The following is an 18,573-nucleotide window of genomic DNA, read 5'->3' on the forward strand; positions in this document are numbered from 1 at the left end:
GAAGGCAGCATTAATATGTTATTAAATGTTTGTAAGTCACTCTAAACCCATGAACCATTTATGCTTAAAGCTTTACCTGATTGAATTATGTTTTTATACTTATGTATAGCTAAAATGTTTAGCTGCTGCAAGTTCTTTTATTTAATTTTTTTGCCCCTTGTCTGTCATACTCATTTCACGTGTTGTCTGTTAATTAGCCCATTAGTACTCGTTTGGTTTAGTATTTATACTCCTATGTTTCCTGGGTTTCCTGAATTGTTCTGTCTCTGTCTGTGTTAAGTGTGTTTTGTATTTTACAGACGCTCCCTTAAACACTACAGGTGAGTGAAGTGACGCCATCTTTGTTTTTCGCGGCACAAAAAGTGAAAGCAAATGTTCAGAGTTGATGTTTCTCCATTTAAACAGCCAGAATCGACTCTATACAGAATATCAGTGTTTCATAGGAACCTTTATCAAAGCTAAGCCATGATTTACGTGTAGCTGCTTCATAGAAATAAGGTGAGTGCTGATGATCAGGTGCTTTACAGTGACTTCCGCATTCATATTTATTCTAAATATTTTTCTTTTTGAAGCAGATGAACGTGGTTTGATTGGTGTTTGGTGTTGTCTGTGGTTTATTTGATCATTTGTTAACACATGACTAACATTGTATATCTGAGTGAACCGCGTCTCACGATCTGTTTCTCTCAGGATCCGTTCAGATGAATTATTGTGTTTGATTGTCATTTCCATTCAGAGTCAGTGCTGGAGATCAGATTCTGTTTCATCATGGATCACACACAAACATCCACAGATGAAGAGTTTTCTCCAGGATGCAGGTACTTTGAATAAACACTGTATTAAATCACCTTGAATGATGGGAGATGGGAGTCTCTATTGTTTTTTTTTTTTGTTTTTTGTTTTTTTGTTTTTTAATTGTCTGGAGGCTTTTAAGTTAAAATGAAGATTATGTTTAAAATAATAATAGTAAGGTCAAAAAGCCTCCTCATTGCAGTATTTTTGATGAAAAATACTTGTAGACCTGAAAAGAAAGATATTATCATCATAAAGGATTAAATCTGTTTTGTTATAGTCCAGTTCAGCAGAAGAGATCAGAAGCAGAGTCCAGCTGTGTGTCTCTGAGGAGTGAAGCGTCTATGGATCCTCCAATACTGTTTAAGACTCGAGATACAAAGATTGATCTTAGGTACGTTTGGGCAACGATTAATCGCATACAAAATAAAAGTGTTTGTGTACATAATATATGTGTGTACTGTGTATATTTATTATGTCTATATAAATACACACACATCCATGTATATATTTAAGAAAAATATGCTTTGTTTATATATTAAATATAATTATATATCGTATAAATTATATGAATACAAATATGTACATGTAAATATTTTCAAAATGTAGACTGTACATGTGGGTGTATTTATATATGCATAATAAATATACACAGTACACACATATATTATGTACACAAAAACTTTTATTTTGGATGCAGTTAATCGCAATTAATCGTTGTCCAGCACTAATAGCATGCCATTTTATATTATCCACATATTGTTATCTTTATCTTTAAATATCTTCATCTGATATTTTAACATAGTGTTACACAGAGAGATGCATTTGTGAAAGCATTGTTCTATTTAACATCTTTTGTAATAAAATATTGTAAACAAAATGACCATGAAGTGTTCTTTAAAGTGATTGTTTAAATAATATGAGTATGTACTTTGTTGAATATGGTAAAGGATTGACTTTAATCTCTCTCTGTTATAGTTCAGTTCATCAGAAGAGATCAGAAGCAGAGTCCAGCTGTGTGTCTATGAGGAGTGACGAGTCTATGATTCCTCCAATAGAGTTTAAGAGTAGAGATACAAAGACATATCTCAGGTATAATATTTCTGTAAAATATTATTTGATTATGATACAGAATACATGGAATACACTGTGCTCATTAGCTGATTTAATAATGCAGTATTTTAATTTTCCAGGCATGAAGTCCTCAACAGGTTTAGATCAAATCTGATGAAGAAGTTTGGTCGTCTGTATGAGGGAACAGCGACGCAGGGAAACCCAACACTCCTGAATGAGATCTACACAGAGCTCTACATCACAGAGAGTGAGAGTGGAGAGATCAGTAATGAGCATGAGGTGAGACAGATTGAGACACAATCCAGGAGAGCAGCAACAGAGGACACAGCCATCAAATGCAATGACATCTTTAGACCTTTACCTGGACAAGACAAAGCCATCAGAACTGTGCTGACAAAGGGAGTCGCTGGCATTGGAAAAACAGTCTCTGTGCAGAAGTTGATCCTGGACTGGGCTGAAGGGAAAGAGAATCAGGACGTCCAGCTCATATTTCCACTGCCTTTCAGAGAAATCAACCTGATGAAGGACAAAACACTCAGTCTTTCAGATCTTCTTCATGTGTTTTTCCCTGAAACTAAAGAAATGGAAATATCCAGTGATGAATATAAAGTGTTGTTCATCTTTGATGGTCTGGATGAGTGTCGTCTGTCTCTGGATTTTCAGAGCGCTGTGAGGTTATGTAATATAAGTGAATCAGCCTCAGTGGACGTGCTGCTGATGAACCTGATTGTGGGGAATCTGCTTCCCTCTGCTCTCATCTGGATCACCTCCAGACCAGCAGCAGCTGATCTCGTCCCCTTTGAGTGTGTCCATCGATTGACAGAGGTACGAGGCTTCAATGAGCCACAGAAGCAGGAATACTTCAGGAAGAGAATAAAAAAAAAGAGACTGGCTAAAAAAATAATCTCACACCTGAAGTCATCAAGGAGCCTCTACATCATGTGCCACATCCCAGTGTTCTGCTGGATCTCAGCCGCTGTTCTGGAGAAGATGTTGAGTCCAGCAGAGAGTGGAGAGATTCCCAAGACTCTCACTCAAATGTACACACACTTCCTGATCCTTCAGACCAACATCAAACATGAGAAGGACTATGAGAAGAAGGTGACAGATGAAGACATGATCCTCAAACTGGGGAAAGTGGCTTTTGAGCAGCTTGTGAAAGGCAACCTGATCTTCTATGAGGAAGACCTGAGAGAGTGTGGCATTGATGTGACAGAAGCATCAGTGTACTCAGGATTGTGCACTCAGATCTTCAGAGAGGAGTTGGGCTTGTATCAGGGGAAAGTCTTCTGCTTTGTTCATCTGAGCATACAGGAACATCTAGCAGCTCTATATGTGCACCTCTCCTGTACAAACAACAACATAAATGTGTTTGAGCCAATCACCAAACAGAGTTTACAGTCTAAAGTGAAGACCCGGTTTCAACATGTTTCATTATCTGAGCTGCATCAGAGAGCTGTGGATGAGGCTCTTCAGAGTAAAAATGGGCATCTGGATCTTTTCTTGCGGTTCCTTCTGGGTTTGTCAGTGGAGTCTCATCAGATTCTCCTACAACAAATAATGACACTGAAAAGAAGCAGATCTGACAGAAATAAGAAAACCGTTGAGTACATCAAGAAGAAGATCAGGACCATTGACTCTCCAGAGAAATCCATCAATCTGTTCCACTGTCTGAATGAACTGGGTGATCGTTCACTAGTGGAGGAAATACAACAGTATCTGAAATCTGGAAGAATAAAGGAAACCAAACTCTCTTCATCTGAGTGGTCAGCTTTAGTTTTTGTGTTGTTGACATCAGACGAGGAACTGAATGAGTTTTGTCTTGATAAATTTGTTAAAGGTAAGAATAAGGCTGAAAATATGGAAGTTCTTCAGAAGCTGCTGCCTGTGATTAAAGAATCCAGATCAGTTCAGTAAGTATCACTGAGAACAATCACTTCACTGTTAAAACATTAAGAAAATCAAAGTTAAAAGCTCATAAATCTTCAGTGCTGCAGATGTTGTCCAGAGTTTAGTGGTCAGTATTTTGATGTGTTTTATATCAAATCAGTGAGACTGCAAGATTCAGAGACAGAGAAGTGTCATATGATAAATTATTTGGCTTTGTCAATAAGTAAAAATGTCTTTTAAAAAAAAAAAGGAATTTAAGTAATTGTAATTTTTAAAGGGTCATGAACTGCCTCTGTGTATTATTTTGTATTGTTCTCTGAGGTCCACTGGCCAATGTCAAGATTTAGGAGTAATAAGCTATTTTCTGTCCTGTTTGTGACCCCCTCATCAGAACGCTCTGTTTGAATAGACGTGGAGGATTGTAGACTCAGAAGTAAACGCCCACTGCTGTGATTGGCTAATAGTTGTGTGTTTTTACAGTCTACGTCCTTCACGCGCTTCTGTGATTAAGGTCAAAAACACATTTAAAAAACTCAATACATATCAAACAATCTGTAAGAAGAGACAAAGCAATAGTGATCACGTAATAAAAACAGTTACTCACACTTGTGTGGTGCCACATCAGATCCAATATATTCGGGCAGCGATAGATACTATTTACACTAAGTGAAAATAGCAGTATTTTTTAACAATATGATATTTACACTAAGTGCAAATAGCTATAGATTCTATTTACACTGTTAAAACAGCAAGATTTTCTGCTATTTATACTACTTATTGCAAATGGTAGCAATTATCTGCACCTCAGTATTGTAGTGAATTATAAAACAGCACGCAATAATAATGTATTGAGTCTAAATTATAATTTTAATTCAAATTAATAAATGGATGCCACCTTATTGGGCAATAAAGCCCTCCCTACACCTAGCCTAACCCTACCCGATACTTTATTTTCAACTTTTTGATTATTTCCTTAATTTTTATTGAAAATAAATGCCTTCCCAATGCGATATGAGATTTGAAAAGGGAGAAAGAAAGTTCAGCAAAAGGCGGTATTGAACCCAGGTTGATCACGTCAAAAAGCATGTGCCTTACCATATACACCACTGAAACTGATGTTTGACAAGTGTCTTTTTTCAGTGTTGATTATCCCTATCGGACGTTGGTGGGCGAAGTTAGTGTAAATAGACACTCCGATATAGTTGGCACAACATCGTCTTTTAGTTTGTCTTTTTGAAAATCCCACATCAAATTTTTGTTTGTAAAATAATTCACGGGAAAATGAGTGAACAAAAGACAGATTTCTTACTGATGTGTAAGAGTGAATGAAATAAAGTTCACTCACTCTTTCCTAACATTGGGATCAGAAGGAAGGCAATGCAAAGACTGTTTTTTCCACAGCTTGGCACTGACCAACATCTTCTTGTCTTCAGAGCATCTTTATCGTTTGGTTTCTGCATAGACCTGCATGTCTGCCTCTGTCTCGTAAACACTGTATGTGAATCTGTGAGCGGGGCTAAACAGACAGTGATGTCGATCTTCTTCTGCGGAGGCGGAGCTTATCCACACTATTACATCATAGAGTAGAACATTCCACAAACTGTCGTTTTGGCTTCAATATAAGCTGTTTTTAGACTAACGACAAAGTTTTGAGTTCTGAAACTTACAGGATGTTTTTATAGTACACTGTCCTCTTATGTAAAAAAATCAAGGGAATTTTGGTTTCTCAGTTCATGACCCCTTTAAACCACTATTGTGCAACAAAGTAATATTATTTATCTTTCCTAAATGAGGCTCATGTTTTTGTTCTGTGACATTTTAGATCTCAGTCCAATGATCATCAAACATGTTTATTTGTTTTTTTGTGTTTGTACTGTAATTTTATTAATGGATTCACAGCTAAACTGATCTGATCTGAGAGAGTGAAGAGTGTGTCATTGTTCTCTACAGGTTGAGTGATTGTGGCGTCACAGATGAAGGTTGTGCTGCTCTGGCTTCAGCTCTGAGATCAAACCCCTCACACCTGAGACAACTGGATCTGTCTAAGAATAAAATAGGAAAATCAGTGAAGCTGCTCTCTGATGTACTACAGGATCCTCGCTGTAAACTGGAGAAACTGTGGTAAGATTATATATGACGCACTGTAAAATATGTGTGAAGTGAAAAACAAATTACCCAAAAAAGTCTGAAAACACAATAACAAGTCAGACAAAATGTAAAAATGATGTATTGTTTGTGAATGGAATACTTATTACTGATTGGATGAGACAACTGTCAACCAAGGTACAGAGATACAGAAAGTAAAACATTGTGTGGCTTTGTTTCTTGTACATGTGTGGACTTCTGTGTTCATGTTAAACCTGTTTTTGTATTAACAAAACCTTTAATTGGATTGTCTGTTTACACTAAGTGCTAATAGCTCGTTTTGTTAGCAAAGGCTTGACTGTTAGCAGACAAAATTACTAAAGAAACCAGTCAGATAAGTGAGAGAGTAAGGACAGTGGGCTTTTGAGGCGACCAACCCGAGTACAAATCTGCATTTCTCCTTTTTTCCATTGTATATTAGCTCAGAGAGGTGTTTATATTAAAGAAAACATAAGAAAATATTCAAAACATGGAAATAATATGTCTAATGTATATAATTAAACTTGTATGTGATGTCCTTGTAACCGATTCTACTCGCCCCGCTCCGAGCGGGATTTGATCCGTGGTCTCCGGCATGGGAGGCGGGCACTCTAACAAGGAGGCTAAAGACCACGGCCCCTAGTATCAATTGCTAGAGCACCTCTTGAGATCAGGGGAGTGAGGTTTACGCACAACAGCACTTACTGGCCTATGACAGTTAAATCCTCACGTTGATCTGATGTTCTGGTGAATCAAACACATGCAGCTCATGTTGTTCCCAAACTCAAAACCGTGAGTCTCTTCCTGCAGCTTCAAGAACAGCTTTACTGATCAGCAGCTTCAGTGTGATTAGGAGCAGGTGTAGCGGGGGCTTTAGGAATACACACAAGTAAGGACACTATAAGGCAGCATCTGTTTATAATGAATAGAATCATATAAAGAATATGTTATTACGTACTGTTTTGTAAAGCACTGCAATACATTGAGGTGTAAGTACTATATGCCACAATTTACACCAAGTATAAATAATATCTCACTAGTAGGGTACAACGGGGCTAAACGTGCCCCGGGGTAAAAGGCGCCTTTGATATTATTTTCATCTAAACCACTAGATGGCACAAAAACGTCAAGGCGCAGCAGTGCAAAGTTGATTCTGTGCTTACTTGATCTAATATTTTATGCTTTTTAAAATGTTGTAGATTTAAGTAGTAAATGAGAATCGCTAAAATAAATGCATATATTTTGAGACAAAGGTCTTCTTTATGATTTTTTTTAATTTTTTTTAAGGAAACAATTTTTAAATAATGAAAGAATATGTAAAAGTATGCTATTTGGAGTATAAAGCGCACCTGCTGTTGGGACTAAAGGCGCACAGTAATTAACATGATAATTAATAGATGGCTGACTTTTCCATTTGTTGACATGACATGGTTAGATTCAGATGGTAAATATCATATATTATGTTGGGTGTCCATATAAGAGATAATCACCATGTTTAGAATGAAATCATCATATTTAAAAACATGATATTAATCGTATCATATAATAAAATATAATTTGTTGTTACTACTGTAAATATATATATATATATATAATTATTATTTGATCTCTTTCAGTACTTTCAGAATCTTTGCTTATTAAACTGATTTTGTTTCTGTATTTTAAAATGTATTTTTTATATTAACATGTAGTTAGTGCGCTCCCTTTGACACAAGATGGAGGAGTTGCAAGGGACATGCCACATGCCTTCCTTCACGAGTACAGAAACTCGCACATGGTGGTGCTAACAGAAACGTAGTTGGATGATTCGGTTAATGACAACTATCTATGGCTCAGTGGATACTCTGGACCTGTATGGCTGGATAGAGATAAAGAGACTACGGGGAAAAAGCATGTTGGTGGAGTTTGTGTACATTAAGGAGAGCTGGTGCAACAATGTAATTGTGTGGGAATTTTTTCCCACGTGAGTTTCCCAAACTTTACTTTCTTGTTGTGTATATTCATCCTCGCGCAAAAATGGATATAGCTTCAGATGTGCTGATGAAAACTTTGAACAAACTAGACGCCAAATCTCCAGATTCTCCTAAATTTATTTTAGGTGATTTTAATCAGTGTTATTTGGACAATGTTTTAAAAGGATACTATCAGTATGTCTCATGTGCAACGCGTGCGGACAAGATTCTGGACAGGTGTTATGGTGTGATTCAAGGTGCTTATAAGTCTGTTCCCCTGCCTCTGCTGGGGTCAGCCGATCATAACACAATTCTTCTGACTTCAGCATACACGCCAGTTGTAACGCCGGTTTCACACCACAAGCGTCAGCTTCGCTGCAGCGTCACGTCAGCGTAACTACAGCGTCACTGCAGCTGCAGGCTCGCCAGAGTATTCACACTGGAAGCGTTTGTTCAGCGTCACAGCAGCGGCTCCAAAGCGACATATTTTTTTACAAAGACAACTATAAATTTGTTTTTAGAAGTTGGTCAGTTATAAACTTGAAAGTTTTGAAGTCTTGGGGATTAGCGTGTAAAGTCAACTAGAGCCCTGCACGGGCCTCAAATTTAGGCCCTAGCCCGGCCCTGGCCCGAGATGCTCAGGCCCTAGCCCGGCCCATGTGCGACAGCTTAACAGAATTACCGGCCCGAGTCCGACCCGAGCCCATCGTTTTTTTCCCCCTTCTCCCAAAACGGCTCATGTTTCAGCTATTAAAATAGTTCAGTTTTGTATGTAATGGCAAAGTGATTATATTTCGTTTTTTTCCTTTTTTTTTTTTTTTATTAAGTTAATTTTGAAAAACGTTTGGAGCATTTTTTGTTCTTTAAACAAGTTATTTCTTTCTTAAAGTAACGACCAAGCAGCCAGCGGCAGACCGGCAGGCTGATCATAGCATGTTTGATCAATTTAGCCTTCTCAAATCATCACGACTTGCCTAAAATAAAATCTATAGATATACTAAAACAGTTCAAGCATATAACAAAGTTTAAACATTAAACCTAGATAAATGTGCGCTGCATCCAATAGTTTGTGCGGAGAGTCGAAGCTAAAGCGCAGGACATGGAGGCACCAGCGCAATCAATTGCATTTTTTTTTTCAATGGAAACAACTTAAAATAGGCCATAATTTTTGCTCATAAAGGTAAGAGTAATACATCATTCGGAACTGTAAAGGGTCTACTTCTATTTGTGTGCACTCACAATATCAACAAATCATCATGCTTTTAAGAAAACGATACGCTTTCTGCCGTCTCGTCTTGAACAGGAGCGTTTCACAAAAATGAACCGAAAGTCAGCGAATACATGCCTCACAGACATGATATATCTATAGAAAGCTTTAAATTACTACTTAACGAAATAAATCAAATCGATAACAAAAACTCATTCATTATAATCATAATCCGTGAAGATGCACTTCTCTCTAAAGGCGCGTCTAATGAGGAGATTAATCCACACTGACACAGAAAACACTAGTTTATTAGCAAGTAATTCAAATATCTCCTTACTATTTCCCTCGGACACATTCATGTAATTACTTTTGCTGGGGCTTTACGGCAAGCTTTATTGCGTGTGTTTGAACGCAGAACAGCTGCGCTGACGGCGCGATCGCTGCTGCGGGACACTAAACACCGTCGAGCCGCTCTTCACAGTCGCGGCACAGTCTCGTGTTGTTTCCACCAGCGCGGCAATTTTTTTCATCACTAATTGACAATAATAATAATTCCTTACATTTATATAGCGCTTTTCTAAGCACTTGGCTTAGACATTGATGGATGTCTAAAATATAAAAATAAGGAGAAAACTAAAACAGGCCCGAGGCCCGGCCCTCGTCTGAACTATGACGTGAAAATTATTAGAGAAGGGAGGCACATTTGCTAGAATGTTGTTTGTTGATTTCTCCTCTGCGTTCAACACAACGAATCCTATAATTTTAGCGAAGAAACTTGTATGTGAATTTGATGTAAGTCATGGTTTGGTTTTATGGATCTTAGATTTTTTGACATGTAGGCAGCAAAGAGTCATGCTGAATGGAGTGCTGTCAGATACGCTGGTTACGTCAATTGGATCTCCTCAGGGATGTGTACTGTCTTCAATTTTCTTTATACTTTACACAAATGAATGTTGCAGCACTAAGGATAACTGTCATGTAGTTAAATATGCTGATGACACAGTTTTTATCCTTGTTAACTAGTGCAGAATGTGATGACAGTAATGATCACAATGAGTTCTTTGAGTGGTGCAAAAAAGCTGAACTACAACTGAATATTAGTAAAACGAAAGAGATGGTAATTGATTTTAGGAAAAATGCTTCAAAGGTGAAACCTGTGTACTTTTATGGAAAAGAAGTTGAAAGGGTACAGGAGTATAAGTATCTTGGAACTATATTTGATACTACTTTAAAGTTCCAGCAGAACACAGAGGTCATTATTAAGAAAGTGAATCAAATAATGTATGTTCTTAGGAAATTGAACTCTTTCTGTGTACAAAAAAAAAGATAGTAAGAACTTTTTATACTACCTTTATTGAGAGTATCTTGAGTTTTTCTTTTTTATACTGGTACTCATCACTCTCTCTTAGGAATAAGAATCGTTTGCAGACCTTAGTTAGGACTTGCTCAAAAATTATTGGTGTGCCTTTGCGGAGTCTAGCAGAATTCTACAAGCAACAAATGCTAAGGAAAACTCGGAGTATCACGGGAGATGACTCTCATCCCTTGAAGGTTTACTTTGAAGTACTGCAGTGCCATCTGGAAGAAAATTTTAGAAGCATTAAATGCTTATCTAATAGATATAAATGTACTTTTGTTCCAGAGGCTTTTCATTTTTGCAATTCAAAATTTCATTTTTTATTTTTTTTTTATTTATGAACCATGTCAGGTTGTGTTTTTACCTTTTTTATTTATTTACTTTTTGTACCGTTTATGTGATATTTTGTGTCTGCTATATGATGCTACTACCCTACTTGAATTGCCCCTTGTGGGATTAATAAAGTTGTTAACTTAACTTAACTTAACTTAACTTAACTATATTTTAATGGCAGTATATTTGTTGAACAAAAATGTATTCTTTTATTTTTCAAAATAAGCAGAAAATTGTACAAACTTCGCTAAAGTGATTGTTTTGAACAAGTATTAACTTAGACATTATTTTTTAAAAAAACATTATTTTAGCTGAAGTATTTGTATCGATACCCTGTGTGTGGGGTAAAAGGCCCCTCTTGCCACCTCATACATTAATAAGATTTTTAAACAAAATAAACAACTTGAATTATTTATTTTCACACAAAATCTGTTGCTCCAGTTCAATACAAACGTATATATTTTTCTTCAATTATACATTTTAGGCGCATTGAATAGCACATTTTTTCTTAAGGTGGGCCTTTAGCCCGTTGTACCCTATAAATAATATCTCACAGTGTAGGTGATCTCAGGCTTTGCTGTCTTTGGGTGATGGATGAGACACACACACACACATCAACCACTACTCCATACATATTAAAACAGATCATAATAACACTATAAAGCTCAGCTGTGTAATGAATAGTGTAATTAAACAGATTTGTATGAATTTCTACATAAGACAGACAATTTGGTTAAAAATACTGACAGTGCAATAAAGAAATAGTACTTATTTTTCTTGAATGAGTTTTTAAATGATTAAAGATCATGTTTTTTGTTCTTTGACATTTTAAATCTCAGTCCAATGATGCATCACATATTGATTTGTACTTTCTCTTTATTAATGGATTCACTGCTAAACTGATCTGATCTGAGAGAGTGAAGAGTGTGCCATTGTTCTCTACAGGTTGTGTTATTGTGGCGTCACAAATGACGGTTGTGCTGCTCTGGCTTCAGCTCTGAGATCAACCCCCTCAAACCTGAGACAACTGAGTCTGTCTGGGAATAAAATAGGAGATTTGGGTGTGAAGCTTCTCTGTGCTGGACTGGAGGATCCTCACTGTAAACTGGAGAAACTGTGGTAAGATCATCTCTCTGATAGTCTCATGTCTTTGTATTAAAGGGGTCATATGATGCGATTTCAAGTTTTCCTTTCTCTTTGGAGTGTTACAAGCTGTTTGTGCATAGATAAGATCCCTGAAGTAGCAAAGACTAAAGTCTCAAAACCAAAGAGATATTCTTTGTAAAAGTTAAGACTTGTCCACGCCCTCCTAAAACGGCTCATTCACACACGCCCCCACATGTCTACGTCACGGTGTGGAAATATTTGCGTAATGCTGCCCAAATGTTCACGCAAAGAAAGGCGGCGTGGTTTCAGTAACCGCAGTAGTGTTGATGCAGCCATGTCAGGGAGATGCTGTGTGTTTCTATGCGAAAGCAAAAGCACTGCCTACTGAAAATAGATGCATTTAGGAATCATTAAGATTATTTACAACAGAACAGCACAACCAAGATGTTCGAATTTGTGCAATGCATTTTATGGATGACCATTTTGTGAACCTAGGAGAGGAGGTAATTCTGACTTTGCTATGACAATTTGGAATTCTTCTGAATCAGCGACTGTAAGTATGTTTTGTTATTAGTTTAAGTATTTGCTATTGACTGTTCAAACACAGAGTTTTGTGCATTGCACGTGTGTGTGTGTGTGAGAGAGAGAGACAGGGTCACATCACAGTGGAGTCAGCTGTTTTAACCGCGGCTTGTGTGCAAATACACACGAGCATTATCACTGTGTCTGTCACGCAATTCTGTTCCCCTCTCGGGTTTGAACTGATGGTAAAACTAAGGACATTATTAACTGTCTTTATATTTACTTTGAAAGCTGAAGCTCGCGATTATTGTAAGGGGCATTACATTTCCGACACATGCTTGTGGTGTTCGACCAATCACAATGCACTGGGTCAGCTGGCCAATCAGAGCAGACTGCACTTGTTGGAAGGAGGGGCTTTGTAGAAAACGACGCATTTGAGAGAGGCGGGGCATAGAGGAACTACAATAACATACAGTATTTGAAAAATAATGTGTTTTTTGAACATTAAAGCATGTCAACATATTCTGTTACACCAAATACACAAAATAATGTTCTTTAAAATAGCATCATATGACCCCCTTTAAGTAAGCTCATCTTAAAATGAGGGGGCCGCTCTATATTACATGTAGGCTATAATGTCAATATTAAATGTGCGCATTTTCAAGTGTTTGTGCAGCGTGTGGAAGCTGAATAGCAGCGCGCTTGCACTGCATGACAGTTAAAGCCTGGTTTATACTTGCGTGCACACAAGCACGCAGCTCAACTTACTGCCAGAGGAATACTCGGACTGATTTAATTTTATTTTTAATATTATTTTGTTTATTTTTTCATTATATTTATTGATATAGATTAAGATGATCAAACTTATTTTTAATTATCGTCTATGGGCTGGAAATATTTCTTTATTTAAATCATAAAGTCAGCACATGAAAAATGTGAGCATTATATTTAATACAACAAGTTTGCCCTAAACCTTTAATTTAATCCTTCTATACAGCCTTCAGTCGTAAATAATTTTAAGCTTCGCTAATTCTAATGCTTTTTAATGTAATATGTTATTTGTATAGTTTTCTCGCTGTTCTGTAATGAAATAATGTGATCAGACAGTGAAGAATTGCCTATACACATACAGTATTGCTCACACGCTTCTGTTTAAGTTGCGAAATATGCATCGGGATATCTTGGCAACATGTTCCTTGGTTTCATAATACTCAATTAATTGTTGTAAACTGAGATTGGTGTCTTTAGAAGACGTATCTATGCTGAATTCTACATAAATAATCCACAACAATGCCGTGCTATGGGCACAGCCATTGATAGAGGCTAGGGCTGGGCAGTATATCGAGTTTGCACGATATATCGATATATTCCTTATAAGCGATATGGTATGAAGCAATACCGTTAATATCGATATACAGTAGTTTTAAAGCGGCTCGCCCCGTCAGATGCTCTGACAGAAAGGCTGCTGACAGAGACACGCTGTTTGATGTGTTTGAGATGTGCGGTTTTCCTTAATGCATAACTTACATTTCACAGGTATATTTTCCATCTCTAAATGTTAGAAAGCCTTGGAAATATGTCCATTTTGCTGTCAGAAGTGCGTGAGCTTTTGCTTTGCGATTGTCCGGTAAACTTCACAGACTATTTAGAACGAGCTCCACCGCGCACATGCGTGCCAAACAGACGGAGCGCAATGTAATAGGAGCACAATAACTCTGACTAAAATATGCATTTTGCTGAAATATTTGTAGTTGGACAACAAATGTGACATGTACAAAAAAGTATATTTGTATGATAGCACTAACTGTAATGTGTAATGGGGTAATCAAAATAGCCTCTTTACTCAATTAGTCTAATTTTTATTTTTAGTTTAGTAAATTTAACTTCTACTTTAAAAGCATTATTTTTATTTTTAGATTGCAATGTTAGAATGTAATGTGATTTTAACCGTTTTTGCACATAATATATGCCTACATGCTTACATTCACTTTATTTGTTTAATCCAAATACAAAAAAACGAGATATATACCATATACCGCACATCAGCCAAAAAATACAGAGATATTAATTTTTGCTCATATCGCCCAGCCCTAATAGAGGCTACAGCAGAAGTTCTCATATTGCGTCTTTTGCGCGCTCAAGTCCGTTATTTCAAATGTGCAGGCGCGCTCATTTTTTCCAGGTGCGTCCGCACCGCATCGAGATAAAAACGTAACTTTTCAGAATGCCGCAAGCGTACCGTGGGTCATTTGACAAGAACCAACCGATCAGCTTCATCCTTTCCCATAACAACATTGAAAGCTCAGCCGAGATGGAGGAACAGCTGATCATAGCTGTACAGGGATAGCCATTTTAAATGAATCCATTTATCCTTTGCCGAAACTTGCGTCTTCATGGAGAGCACGGGTCTAGGTTGCTTAGCAATGGCAGATACCACGGGAGCGCAAGCCTAGCACGCAAGCTACAGAGCGCTTTGAAATAAGGATAAAGCAACGTTTTCCAAGCGTTTTTAGGCGCGACATGAATGGCTCGCACTACTATTTGAATTTTCTGCTTTTCGAACGCGGAAGTGTGATAAAGGCTTAAAAGTTTTTTTTTTTTTTTTTTTTTTTAAGCCTTCAGAAATCTGAGAAATCTGCCGGACATGTAAATGAGGGGGCCTAGGGCCCCCTTGTGGCTAGGCCACTGGTAGGTGTTTATTAGAGAAACAACTGACTGTTTCTCCAGATAGATCCATCCTTTTCAAAGACTATAGAACACCCAAGACGTTTTTGAATGGGGAAAAATGCAAATGGTCAATATGGCTGCACTATCGAACGAAGCCCCGGCTTCTGAGGAAAAGAGCCAATCCCTAATCGGTAAAATCAGCGTGTCACTGCAGCTGCGGAAAGCTCCCAGAAAGCGTTCTGAGACGCGCATTTAGGACTGCGCATGTGCACTGGCTGATCTAGCCTGAGAAATAAGCTGCTTTTAATGCTATTTTAGCAAAATAAACAACAGTTACGATACAGTTGTTGCCAGATTTCATTGGTGATTTCAAATATGAAATGTAATCATAAGCTTGGCCACCAGTTTTGGAGAATTTGATGTTTCCCCATTGAAAGAGATAGGAGCTGCACTTGCACGCCCGAGAGGCGTTTCAAAGATGGTCACCGAGTGAAATGACTTGCCTTAAAGGGACTGTTTCCTTATATCATTATGAAACAATATCTCACATTCAGCTTTGTCTATCTGTTCAGTCCTGAAGCACATGACAGTTTCAAACAGCACCACTGAGCATCAACATGCATAAATCTCATTCTATCAGCACCAGTTTGTGGCAATGCTTGTCGTTATATCTCCTCTCCTGCTCTGAGACCAGAGTCAATAACAAACTACAGACACTTCAACTACAATTTACATTGTGTCATTGTTCTCTACAGGTTGAATGATTGTGGCGTCACAGATGAAGGTTGTGCTGTTCTGGCTTCAGCTCTGAGATCAAACCCCTCACACCTGAGAGATCTGGATCTGACTAGGAATAAACCAGGAGAATCAGGAGTGAAGTCACTCACTGATCTGAAAGATGATCCACATTATAAACTGGAGAGATTGTACTATTGTGAGTTTATTATTATTTAAATCTTTAAAATGGCCAAAGGTGAGTAACAGGCCTCATATGTGTGTAATTGGAGAATATAAGATAATAATTCAGCTTCACTTTAGTCCCAGTACATTCTACTGTGTTTAATTCTGTGATCTATGAATATATGAATATTTTAATCTCTTCCAGTGTCTCTGTGTGTAAATGATAAAGAGAGAGTTGTTCATCATTCACTGTTATTAATCTATAATTCATATCTCTGGCTGTAATGTGAATATACAGTTTTTTCTGAACTGCTGATGTGATGTGACAGCAGTAATATATCATACTCATATGTGACTGTCTGTGTGTTTTATTGGAGACTTTCAGTATTCAGACATCAGTCCAGTTTCCTCAGGATCAGCTGATGGTGAATAAGGAGCCGCTACAGAGATGTCACAGTCACACAATCAACAGAGACTGAAGACACAGAGACACACAGCATCACAGAAAGTTAAAACACAGGGCTTATAGGCAGAGCTAGCAATGGCAGGTGTGAAAATTCATTACAATATTTTTTAATTTAAACTGGAACCAATTGCAATTTTTTTGGTTTGCTCATTTGCATTGATGTTATGCCTTGAGACACTAACATGTGTGTAATGGATCAAGCAGCGCCAGAATCTGGAGCAGGATCTAATTGATGATAGCTGCGTTGTAACTGATGCTTGTGTGTCAGCTTGTGATTTTAAACATGTCCAAAAGAAGAAGTTTGAGCTGTAAGGGTGAATATTTGAGGAGAAATGGAACGAAAGGTATGTTCTTTGAGGTCAACTCAGACTGGTATGTTTAATCATGACCCATGGTTGTGAGAAAAGTTTGCAATATAAACGGCACTATGAGACACACTGGTCACTTCTGACAAAAAAAAAAAAAAAGAGGTAGGAGTGTGTGATGTTTATCATCTACTATAATATAGTAATTGTTTTAATGATGTGCGAAGTTACAATATATAATTCTGCAAAAAAATAAAAACATGTCTTGAGGGTCTTTCACTGCAGGACGTCTTACTGTGATGTAAAATAATTCAAACTGGTTTTCCCTCAAAATGTCATCACCAAACATTTCCAAATATGTTCAAAAGAATAAAAAACGACAAAATACGATGAAACGACAAAAATTATCAAATATTTCCAAATCGTCCTCACACTGATTGGATCCTACTGCGACGAGGACGAGTCCCCATTTGTTACGCCCCGTGGCTCAAAAGAGACGGAACAAAAACAGCGACATACAAGAAAGAAAGAAGTAGAATACAATCTTTATTAAAAAAAAGAAAGAACAACACAGAATGTATCTGTCACGAATCTGGTCTGCACTCCCGTTCATTCACCACCAGAGGTCACTCGCTCATCATATTGACTTTCACACCACACATCACATGGACTGCATTTCCCATCAGCCATCTCACCAAGCACACGCACACAGCTGTCAATAATCACTCATTGCACTAATCACACGCACACCTGATCACACAGCATCACTGATCACACACACTATTTCAACCCTGGACATTCTCTCCCTCGTTGCCGAGTATTGTATGCTTCATCGCTGCCCTATGGAGCCCCGTTAGTTTTCCTTGCCTTGCCTTGCCTTGCCTAGCCTAGCCTTGCCTTTGTTGGATTGTGTTTTCCCCTGCCTGGACTATCGCTGACGTTTCGGTTTACCCCTCCTGTCTCACCCCTTTGGATATTGTTCGCCGATCGCCGTCTCACGCTTGCCTCTGTTTACTCTTTGTCTCGCCCACGTTATACCTGTTTGCCCCTGTTTGACCCTGCCTGTTATTACCATGTCTTTTGCCAATAAAAGTCTGCAAATGGATCAGCACACCTCTCGTCTCGTCAGCCCGGTAACAGTAACAGTCAGGAATCAGTGATGTAAAGTTAAATGAATGCATGGAAGTGTAATGTAGTGTAGCAGTGTTGGATGTACAAAAGAAACAAGCTTAAAGGAATCTAAACTAAATCAAGTCCAGTATGCAGCTCTCTCGTGGCCATTCATCTCGTTTCTTTTAAAAGGCCCAAAAGGAAGTCAACAACAGGCATCATCAGTGAAACTACCAGAGAACAATCACTCGGGAGGAAAACCCCACATAAGACAGAGGTCATCACACATTTACAAAACAACATAGTAATAATGGGGTGTCAATGTTTTTGTTATCCAAAGGACATTAAGAAAATTGTTGATATGTTTATACACCACTGAAAACCAAGGAAAATCAATGTAAGATTTTCTTATATCCTGAGCTGTCCAGCTTCTCAGGCATAGATTTAATATAGATCATCATAACTGTGTATTTTGAAATTCAGAAACAGACAACTTATCACTTGTACATTTTCTTGTACTTAATCTAGTCTAAAATTTGAGTGTGTAGCCTTTGTATGTACGTTTATTAAAATATGTGCCGTCTCGAGAAGAGGGCTTCCACTTGATACCGTCTAGAGAAATGTGTGCCCTGCCATGTCTTGATTTAAATACACTTCAAAACTCTTATTTTGAAATGAGCTTCAGCTATATTGAGGTCACCCAAAAAAATAAAAATAATAATTTTTATTTTTTTATTATCGCCAAGGTATCAAAACATAAATAAATA

At 37.6% G+C, this 18,573-nt stretch overlaps 1 protein-coding gene across 3 annotated transcripts; it reads left to right on the top strand.

The window, feature by feature from the left end:
* The first annotated feature begins 367 nt into the window (after positions 1–367).
* On the top strand, positions 368–18,078 carry LOC131546587 (NACHT, LRR and PYD domains-containing protein 3-like). Of its 3 annotated transcripts, none has more exons than XM_058786268.1 (9): positions 368–498; positions 737–818; positions 1,073–1,186; positions 1,771–1,884; positions 1,986–3,779; positions 5,707–5,877; positions 11,675–11,848; positions 15,781–15,959; positions 16,303–18,078. In XM_058786268.1, the coding sequence occupies exons 2-9, from the start codon at positions 769–771 to the stop codon at positions 16,356–16,358; spliced, it is 2,652 nt and encodes an 883-aa protein (XP_058642251.1). In that variant the 5' UTR covers positions 368–498; positions 737–768; the 3' UTR covers positions 16,359–18,078. The 3 variants fall into 3 exon arrangements, with proteins under 3 accessions (XP_058642251.1, XP_058642252.1, XP_058642253.1); XM_058786269.1 differs by having other exon boundaries at positions 16,311–18,078; XM_058786270.1 differs by lacking the exon at positions 11,675–11,848.
* Positions 18,079–18,573: the final 495 nt, after the last annotated feature.

This window comes from Onychostoma macrolepis, chromosome 09 (assembly GCF_012432095.1).
Source record: "Onychostoma macrolepis isolate SWU-2019 chromosome 09, ASM1243209v1, whole genome shotgun sequence".
Lineage (NCBI taxonomy): Eukaryota > Metazoa > Chordata > Actinopteri > Cypriniformes > Cyprinidae > Onychostoma > Onychostoma macrolepis.